The following is an 11274-nucleotide window of genomic DNA, read 5'->3' as shown; positions in this document are numbered from 1 at the left end:
AGTAATATTTCAATCTTTATACTTTAAGAAAGAGATAAAAAACTTTTTTTTTATGTATATTGTTTGCTTATTATCATAGTTGAAAGAATATATATTTGGCTAATTTTATCTTCCTACAATTGAATTAAAAAGTAAATACGCTATTTTATTATATGAGAACTTAACTAACTTTTAACATAAGGTCGAAAAAAATTGCTCAGCAAAAATTACAACTCTGTCAGTTTTATACAGTTTATTAGTAGTATTATATAATAAGTTTATTAGAATTGAAATACTTAAATCCTGTTTTTATACAAGACATCGATTCTTATAGTATAAGCTTTAATAAACTAAACTTAGTTTTTTTAGTTACTAAAAACTTGTTCATTGGATTTAATTAGATTCTGAATTGATTCATTGCTTATCTTTTTTTTTTAATTTCTAATTAAATAGCAAAAGTTAAAAAACGAAAAAACATTAAGTTTGTAAATATATTGTTTATTTTTGATGCCTTTTTTAACAAATTATAAACAGTAGTAATAAAAAGTTCAAAAATTTGCATCTACTATTTCATTTGTTGTTTTACTTATAATAACAAAACTCAAAACTTTAATTTAGCAACAATAGAAAGAAATGTTATTTAAGAAGTGCTAAGTTGAATACTTTGTTTTTAAAAACAGCTTCAACACACATTCATAGGTTATAAACATAAAAAACTTACCTTATTTATTTTTTGTACCTAAAAAATTTACAAGTTATACTTTCTTGTTGCAAACTTGTACCTTAATACAAGTTATTTGTGTAAAGTTTGTTTAACGCCTTGACTTTGAAAAAGTTATTGTTTATTGAACGATTAAAATGTTTGGTCCAAGAACCTGTGTACGAAAGAAGCTTTTGGTTATCGAGTCGTACACCACGGATACAGTTTAAAGTCCTGTCCAGGGCTTAACTGATTATAAATTAAATCCTTTAAATATTCATACTATAATATATTTCTGAACTTTTGCGAAAAACTTGAAAAATTTGTTTGTAAGTTTTTAAAATACAAACGATGTATAATTAAAGCTACTATAGATTTCAACTTAATTGTTGTAAATTGAGTTTATGTTATAAAAGATTATAAATATGAAACATAACAAAACAACAATTTTATAGACATATTTTGATAAATATGGATGAAAAATTGTGCTGAAAATGTGCTTCACAGGAAAAAGAATTGGTTTGTGTTTGCTAACTTTTGAAATAATTTAACTAGTAAAAATATATAGTACAACTCTTTATTTATTTCCTCATCAATTAAAGTTTTAATTTAAAAAAATGTATTCCGAAATAAATAAGTAAAAAATTGATTAGAAGTATTTGAATAATATTTTAAATTTAATTTAAAAAAAAACGAATATAGATTATTTCAAATACTTTTATAAAACGTTTTAATGAAAATATATATTTTAGAAAACCTACTTATGGATAAAGTTTTAATGTGCTTTTTTATCATGAAAGTTTTATAAAAAGCTATTATTGTACCTTGCTATAAAACAAGTTGAATACAATTATTTTTGTTGAATTTTAACACACTTTACATAAATATCTTATAAAATAAACAGTAAAAATAAAATTTTTGATAACTTGTTTTAACATAACTTTGAAGTTTTAAATTAATTTTGCTGAAACTTTATTAATACTTTTTAAAATTATAGTGGTACAACTTAATGCAAAACAATTTGGTAAATTTCTAATTTAAGAGCTTCAATTAAATATTAAAAAGATTGCTATGATTTATTTTCATTTTGTATTTGAAAAATATTTTATACAGTTGGAAATTTTTACCCATTAAAACCTGGTTATAAATGAATTATTTATGCCTATTTGTAATATTATTTATGATGTTCATAAAAAAATAATTTTACAAAAGCACTTTCTTTTAATAATTTTATTCATATCTTTTTTGTAAACGTTAATTCTATAACTTTTAATGTTTTTTGAAAACGAACGTTTTGTTCCTAAAATTTAATGATCAACAAATTAGACAAAATTTGGTAAAGTTGCGTCTGTAAAACTCAAATTTCGAGCAAATATGTCAAAAGCCATAATGTCTACTAGTTTTAACATAGCAGGGCAAACGTATAAATTTCTACGATTAGAAACATTTGAGTTTTACAGACGCAACTTTACCAAATTTTGTCTAGTTTGTTGCTCATTAAACTTTAGGAACAAAAAGTTCGTTTTCAAAAAACAGTAAGAATTATAGACTTAACGTTCACAGAAAAGATATGAATAAAATTATTAAAAGAAAGTGCTTTTGTAAAAATAATTTTTTATGAACATCATAAATAATAATACAAGTAGGAATAAATAATTCATTTATTAACAGGTTTCAGTAGAAAAATATGAAGACTTTATAAAATATCGTTCAAATACTATGAAAAACATAAAAATTTGTGAGATACTTGACTGAAGCTGTTAGATTAAGAATTTATAAAAACATCATTGTTATTAGTTGTATTTTTTTTATCACCTTGTAATAATTTTATTAATTAGTAATTTAATAACTAATGTTTTGTGATAGAAATTTAATACCTACGAAGTTTTACTAACAAAAATTTTTACTTAAAATGTAATTTTAATTATTTGTATGTTTAGTTCAAATGAACACCTTTGAATACAAAACAAAAATGTTTGTCTTAGATAAACTTATTCCAATTAGAAAATTAGTTACGAAGTAAATTGTTTAAGTGTTTAAAAAGTTTGTTTTTTTATGTTTGTCTTTTTTTCTGTGACGTTTTTCATTCAATTTATTTATGTTATGTGATTATGTAAAAATCACATAACTGCACCGCACCCTACAACTTCAAAAAATAGTTTACTCTGCGACCCAGTTCAGTATTCGAAAAAAAATTGATCTGGCAGACTTAGTCATGACAAGCTGTATCAGTATTTTGTAAATAATATATAATAAAATAAAAATGTTAATAAAATAAATATAATTAATGTTAAAGACGTTTAATTTTACTGCCACAACGGTTTATCATGCCTGACTACAGTAACCTCTCGCATCTTTACGCATTCATGACGTTACAAACTCTCGTTAAGTTACACGTTTTAGAATTCTAAAAAATTCAAAATTTAAATTTTTTTAATATTGCTTAAATTAGGTTTATTGTAAAATTTTGATTTAAAAAGTGTTTTCAAATGTTAACTCACTTCCCTTTATCTTTAGACTTTGTAAACTTATGTTCCTTGACTAATTGATGAACATTTAGGTATACCTCAGTAAATAAGAAATTTTGTTAACAATAAGAGATTAGATTTAAGTTTATCCTCATGTGGGCAAAGGTCAAGCTAAAAAAATATTTAGTAACATAAACTATTTTTATTAAACATTTTTCTTATGTCTTGTATATTTTTGTTCAAAATAAGAAATCCATTACAGCACCAAATGCATTTTTTTGTCAAGATTTTAATGAAGACACCACACCATTTCTTTATTGTAAGCAAATGCTTAATTATATATTGAATTTACTAAGCACAATAGAACAAAAATGTTAAATATCAAATAAAAAAGATAAAATCTACTTGTTATTAAAATTAGTAAAACTTATCTACAAGTATTATTATTTTATACATATTTAAATCTTTTTTTTTTATTAGATGTACAGTTTTATCTTTATTTTTCATTTTTATAAATAGAGTAAACAATTTGTTAAAAGTGGGAAAGTCCCCAGTCTGCTTTTAACTAGAAGCAATATCAAAAAACAGCCATTATAATAAGTGTATTGGGTACCTCTCGTATCTTTACGCATTACTTTCTGTGGACTTAATGGGCGTAAATAAGCGAGAGGTTACTGTAATGAGTTTTAAAAAAGATACAATAATAAGGAGTGTACGAATCGATAACCGAAAGGTTTTTGTTTGATAACTGTTGTGGTGTACAACTCTATAACCGAAAGGTTTTTACGTACACCAGGTCCTTAGACCTATCTTTTTGCGCTTTTTTATTATTTAATAAACAATACATACATAAATGAAACGGAATATTTTACAATTTATCTCACTAATTACGTTTTTAAAACAGTTATTTATAAAATATATTTTTTTTCTGAACAAGACCTTAGAAGGTATTTGTGATGTATAGATAACCGAATGATAAATTCATACACCAGGTCCTAGAACCAAATATATTGAGCGTTTTTTTGTCATTCAATATACTTTAAAGCATTGTTGCAATAGAGCTAATATCAAGTATATGCTTTTGATACTTAAAAATATTTTTACAAACTATCTTAGCGCATTTTTAATACTTTAAAGTGTTTGTATTTAACTTTTTTTTTTTGCTTTTATAACTTGTTTCAATTTGCATAGAGAGTGATAGAGTATATCTTCTATATATTTAGTTAAATTTAATCATTTACAAACGTTACCGTTTCAAAAGAAGTAAAGTTAAAAATATTTAAGTTAAAGTAAGTTTTTTATTTTCTATACAAATAATTTGTTTAAAAAACTTGTTATTTAATTAACATTTTTATGCAAAAATGTTTCACATTGATTTTTAGAAATTTTTACATAAACTTCAACAAACAATTGAAGTCTTTTTTTTGTTTTTCTTTAGTTATTTTATAAAAATCTAATTTATCTAAAAATTTACTGAGAAGTTTAAATTTGTTTAGCTTTTTATTTAAATTTTATATCAAAAGTTAATTTTTAAGGAATTTGTAAGGCAAGTTTTTTATTTATAACTCGTTAGTATTTTATTAAAATTTATTAAGAATATCTATTTTAGCACTTGTTTTAATTAAACAAGTTTATTGAGCAAGTTTTATTGTACTTAGTTTTAGCTTGCAGCTTTGGTCGAACTTTAAATTTCGACCCTGTTCTAAGCATAAAATGAAACGGTCAGTTTAGCACTCCAAATTTCATATTCCACTGCAGGCTTTGTTTTTGAAAATGTTCAAAATTTTAGAGCTAAAATCAAGCCCAATTGTCAAATTTAGCCAATAACAAGCATTTTCAAATGTCCTCGCCAGTTGCAAAGAGTGACATTATGGAGACGGACATCACCAAAACCAAGGCCCTGGTCCGAAAAGCAGAGGATGACCAGGATGTGGTGCCCAAGAAAGTGCAAAAATTAGATGAAGACAACCAAAAAGACCTCAGTGAAAAGGAAGAGGACTTAAGTGAAACAGAATTCCAGGACAACAATCAGTGTAAGTCTTTATCCTAATTATTTTTCAATTGAAAATGAGGAGTATTTTGCATATAATTTCAGAAAAAATCTATATTATATTATATTTTTAGTTACACTTAAGTGGATGTTAATTTTGACTGCAAATTAAACTGAAATATTGAAATTAATTTGTTTTATTGATATTTGTTAATTTTTTGAACTCAAAAATATGTTAATCACATTAAAAAAAAATCAATAAATCTTAATAAGTGGTACTACATTGTTAAGAAATGTCTATGTAGTCCATTCAGGGTTGCCACTTTACCTGGAAACCTGGAAAAATCTGGAATTTGACAATTTAGGCTAAAATAACCTGAAAAAACCTGGAACTTGAGAAATTTTGAAAAAAACCTGGAAAAACCTGGAATTTTGATCAAAGTAACCTGGAAAACCTGGAATTTTTGATAATTTTAACATTTTCAGTAGTAAAATATTGATTTGACACAAAAAATCTATCATATAAATTTTTGTCATCATCAAAAACTTTTTTTAATTATAAGACACATTTAAAGTGACTTAACACTATTTTTTCAATATTTTTATACTATTTAACACAGTTTCTGAAATAGAAATTATATTAAAACTAAAAATTGACCCAATAATGTGTACGTTATATATTGTAAATCAAAAACCTAAAAGTAAAACAGCAGAAGGATTTGCTTTTTATATAGGAAAATAAAGTAAAATTTTACAGACAAAATTTGCATATTTAGTGTAATAATGACAGGGTTGCCACTTTACCTGGAAACCTGGAAAAACATTGAAAAACCTGGAATTCGACAATTTAGGCAAAAATAATCTGGAAAAACCTGGAATTTTGATCAAAAAACTTAAAAAATCTGTAATTTTTAATATTTTTAACATTTTCAGTACTAAAATTTCAATTTGATACAAAAATCTATCATATAAATAAAAATTTTTTGTCATCATCAACAATTTTTTTTAAAACACATTTAAATTAACTTTACAGCATCTTTTAAATGTTTTTGTACTATTTAACACAGTTTCTTAAATAGAAATTAACTTAAAACTAAAAATAGACCCAAAAATGTTTACTTTTAAAAACCTGGAAGAAATTTGGAAAACCTGGAAAAATTTTTGAAAAAACAAGTGGCAACCCTGTAATGACGTCATAATACAACATAGGGAGTTGAAATGTCATTAATATGCTTATAATTATAAGCCTTCATTTAGGATATAAAATATAAGTCTAGGACATGTATAAGTAATTTTATTACTGTTTAAGTCAAAAAATCAAAAAAATGTGATTTTTAGGGTTGAAATCAGTTTTTTGGGCAGCATTTTTTTTTGTAAAATTATAATTTTTTTTTACATTCGTTTTAACTAAGCTAAAACATATTCAAATCATAATTACTAGAATGAATATTACAATATGACCAAAAATTTGTTGTACTCTTCTACATTTTAGAGACAAATTTTGCACATTTAGGGAGATTATGACGTCATAATACATCAAAAGCAGTTAATCTGTCCTTAAATACATGTCAAAAAGTATAAGCTTTCATTTAAGACATAAATTATAAGTCTAGGACATGTAAAGTTATTTTATTACTGTTTATGTAAAAAAATCAAAAAGTATGTGATTTTTGGGGCTGAAATTGTTTTTTTGGACGGTCAACTTTTTTTTGAAATTTTTTTTTTTTGATTCTTCTTGAAGCAAAAACACAATGAAATCATATGTACTTATAAGTCCAGCATACATCATCCAAGTACTCCCTACCCCTATGATTACATACACATCACACATTATCTATATACATTTATTTTTTCATATTAAGACTTGAAGCATACCAAAAATATTTTTATAAATAGGTTTTTCATATTCCAATAAGACAGTAGTAAAATATATAACAAAAGTTTTATTTTTAAATATTTTTTTTAAACAAAAGTGTTTTATAATTTTTATCAGCACATAACAGTTGCACTAATGAATAAAAACATTCTGTAAAACAATCTATAAACCTTTTTAACAAAATCAAAATATAATCAATTTATAAGTTGTCTTCAGAATAAGTATTATTACCACTCAGATTGTTTTATATAAACTATAAAAAGCTCTCTTAAATTAGAATTTATGGTAATTACCTAGCATGATGCTGCACCAATATCAAACTGAAATTATATAATACTTGATGTCTTTTTCATCCATAAATTTAGCTTGAAATTCAATGTGTTATTGGGTAATGTATAATGATAATAAGTCTAAAACGATAAATTGTTTTAATCACACTATATAAATTATTTACTAATTTAACACATATTTACTTATTTGAAAAGTAATCTAGATTATAACTTTACAGTTAAAGATTGTGTTTGTATATTTTATATATTTTTTTTGCCAAACTACAAATTGAAATACAAACTGACAAAAATTTCTAGTTATTTAAAAGCTAGAATTAAAGATGGACTACAGATAAAAATTTCAAAATGTTATATCAATTAATTAGAAAAACATAGTATTTTTAGCCCAAAATTATGGTTAAAAAAGGCATCAAACATTATGTAATTTCAGCTTGATATTGGTGTGACATCATGCTAGGTAAATACCAAATATTTTTTTGCTGCTTTGCTTTTATACAAGTTTAAAATAAAACAATCGGTCTTGTTTCAATCCATTTTTACTTGTTGACATGTCATAATATCATTCATTTTCTTGTTCATAATCATGGCTTAAGACTTAATTTTTATTCATTTTATTTATTTAGTTTTGATTTTTAGCATTTGGGCATTTCACCTGGGTGTAAAAAAGTTGGTCAAAAAAAATAACTTGTATTTTTAAATAATTTTTGTATGAATAATTATTAAGTTTAGATTTTAACAAAAGATATTAAACAAAACAGTTATTTTATACAATTATTTAAAATATTAAAAACACTAAAGTTATTTTATAAAGTGGCAACCCTGAAAACAGTTTGTTTTTATCTTCTCACCGATTATAAAATTTTGTATATTAATTAAAGTAGATGAATACAATGCAAAATATACATTAAAAAAAGTGACAAAATTTCACCAAAAAAGTTAGTAAAAAATCTATATTGTCCTTTCAAACTTTAAACATAATTGAAAGAATATGTTGTACAAGCAAAAAAAAAAGTGTTTTTGTTTTTTAAATTTAAAGTTTACTGACTGTTCTTTTAAAAAGTTTTAGTCAACTTTTACTTTATTGAAAGTTCATTCTTTTGGCAGATTGATGCTAATTAAATTTTTGTAGTTGAAAGTATAAATATATTTTATTTTTATTATCAGTTTTAATTTATATTTTAAAGCCATAGGGGGGTAGGCCATATTTTTTACAAGTTTATCTTATTTAATAGAGTTTATACCAAGCTTAATGTTAATTTTATACAGTTTAGAAAAAATTCAAATAAGTTTTTGAGTTATGACTGGTCAAAGTCAGGCCGCATAATAGGTTCTCCATGGGAAGGGAAAACTAAAACAGCAAAAAAAGAATGTTTAAAATTTATATCCTCCTACATTATTCAAGCAATCTTCTTTAAACTTTCACAGTCTAATCTTTATACAAAAATAAAAAAATATTACTTGGACTCCAAAAATTTTCAAGTAAACATACCTTAAGTTGGTATTTACACTTATTTATTATTTTTTATTTTTGTCAATTTTTTATTATTTTTTGAAGTTATTAAAATTCATGAGTAACATTTTTTTCTTATAAAGTAAAGAACATTTACTAAAAATTTGAAGAAGATTGCTTGAAAAATGAAGGAGAAGATAGATTTTTAGTTGATTTTTAAATTTCTGAGAAAACTGACCCCAAAAATTTGTGGTTCATACGTTTGTATTGAAAACTTTTTACAAAAAATAATATATCTCAAAAGTTAAATGATATTTTTGAATTCTATAAAAACTGGCTTGTAATTTGTACTTAAAGCTTTTGTATAAATACTTAAGTAATTAAAAAAAAATTTACACCCCCCTATGGACTTAATAATTAAAGCTTGAATTTCATAAAAAACTACTCAAATATGGAAAATATTTTTTGTTATTGCATACCCTCAATGGAATTTAACTTTTAAATAACATAAAGTTGGATACATATTAGGGTGCATCTGCTGACCCTCAAAAATAAAATATTTGAGTAGCACATTAATAATTTTTGGGGAATTACATAAAAAACAACTTAAAAAGTATTAGCTTCTTACCTTTTACCACACTTAAATTTTTCTGAATACAACCCTTGTGTAAATTGTATGGGAACTTAGAAATTCAAACTTTACTATTTAGATGTAAATTTTTGTACATGTAGCCATCATCACAAAAAGATACCCTTTTTATCATCATCAAATTTTTATTTATTAAAAAACAAATTTAAAGTAGCTTTACAGTATTTTTTCAATGTATTTATACTATTTAACACATTTTGTTACCTTAAACTTAACTTTAAACTAAAAATAGACCCAAAAATGTGAACTTTTAAAAACCTGGAAAAAATTTTGAAAAACCAGTGGCAACCCTGTTACTAATAAAATGCCTCCATTTAAGGCCATAGGGGGTGGGGAGGGGGGTAAAACACTTTTTTTTTACAAAAATTAGCTTCGGCTTTTATTTGAAAGCTTCAAGTACAAACTACAAGCCAGTTTTTATAGAATTCGAAAATACTGTTTTACTTTTGACATATTTTATTTTTTGTAAAATGTTTCCTATACAAACGTATGGACCGCAAATATTTGAGGTTAATTTTCTCAGAAAGTTTAAAAATCACTAAAAATCTATCTCCTCCTTCGTTTCTAAGCAGTTTCTTCAAATTTTCAGGAAATGTTCCTTATACTTAAAGAAAAAAAAAATGTTACTTATCAATTTTATTAATTTAAAAAAATAAAAATCTAATGTAAAAAAAAAAAAAATCATTTTTTTTCTAAAAAAAAATTACTGAAAATTTTATTTAGTCCAAAGTAACATTTTTTTATTTCTTAATGTATTAAGATTAGACTGTATAAGAATAAAGAAGATTGCGCAAAAAATGTAGGAGGAGATATATTTTAAATAAAATAGTTTTTTTTTGCTGTTTTAGTTTTCCCTTCCAATAGAGAACCTATTATGCGGCCCTACTTTGACTGGACATATCTCAAAAAATAAAATGATTTTTTAAAACGATAAAAAGCAACTTTAAGCTTAGATAAAGCTATATAAGATAAGATAAACGTGTAAAAAACATGGCTTACCTCCCCCCATATGACCTTAACTTTATTAAAGTTATTTCAAAACACAAATACTGTGTTTTTGTGATAATTTGTACATAAAAAAAATTGCAGCTAAAAAATTGAATGTTAAATTTTAAGGTCGCACACAATTTACCTAGTGGTTGTTTTCAGAAAAAATGCTAAGTGGTTTCTTATACAGGGTTGACAAAAAACCAAATTGGCCTGGATTTCTGGAAAAACCTAGAATTTTAAACAACGTCTACATGTTAAGTAGTAAAATTTTGATTTGACACAAAGCAAAAAGAAAATTTTATGGATGCACTTATTTAAAATAAAATGCAGAATTTTACAAAAAACAGTAAAAATTAGAAAAATCTGAATTCCACAAATTTCTTCAAACTGTCTCAAACTTTCAAACTTGGTGTTTTCGTGGTGATTGCCACATGTAAAACAATTTAAAGCTAAGCGCTCATAGGTTGCATTTTTTCCCATACAGTTAATACCAGGCTTGTTTTTCAAAAAGGTCTTGGCGGCAAGCTTTAGAGGTTAGCCAACCCAACTAAAACATTTTTGTGACCTTTAAACTTAAAAGGGGTACAAAAAAATTTCAAAACCTCCTACTACAGCATAAAGTCCCAAAATGTACCTGTATGTGTTATACAAAATAGTTAATTAGTGTTATTAATACAAACCAATAAGTAAATCAAGTTGAATACTGATTATCAAAAAAAAGTAAAGTACCCTATTCAAATGAATTGAATTTTATAATTAAAACACTACTTCCTCTAATCCTTTATAAATTTAAGAATACTAGTAGTTAAAGAATATTAACTATTTAATACCAAATTGTTTGTTTAGTAGATATTCTAGTAACTGTGGAGAATGATAAAATTA

At 24.2% G+C, this 11274-nt stretch overlaps 1 protein-coding gene across 1 annotated transcript in view; it reads left to right on the top strand.

Annotated features, from left to right (window-relative positions):
* The first annotated feature begins 4943 nt into the window (after positions 1-4943).
* The window catches only part of LOC145831588 (uncharacterized), a 30298-nt gene continuing 23967 nt past the window's right edge, over positions 4944-11274 (top strand). Inside the window, exon 1 of the mRNA XM_082938889.1 lies at positions 4944-5180. Within this exon, the coding sequence (XP_082795015.1) occupies positions 4988-5180 (193 nt within the window). The 5' untranslated portion in view covers positions 4944-4987. The remainder of the gene's footprint in view (positions 5181-11274) is intronic.

This window comes from Thalia democratica, chromosome 3 (assembly GCF_965202585.1).
Source record: "Thalia democratica chromosome 3, ktThaDemo2.hap1.1, whole genome shotgun sequence".
Taxonomy (NCBI): domain Eukaryota; kingdom Metazoa; phylum Chordata; class Thaliacea; order Salpida; family Salpidae; genus Thalia; species Thalia democratica.
Note: the sequence above shows the minus strand (reverse complement) of the source record. Positions and strands in the feature narration are given on the sequence as shown.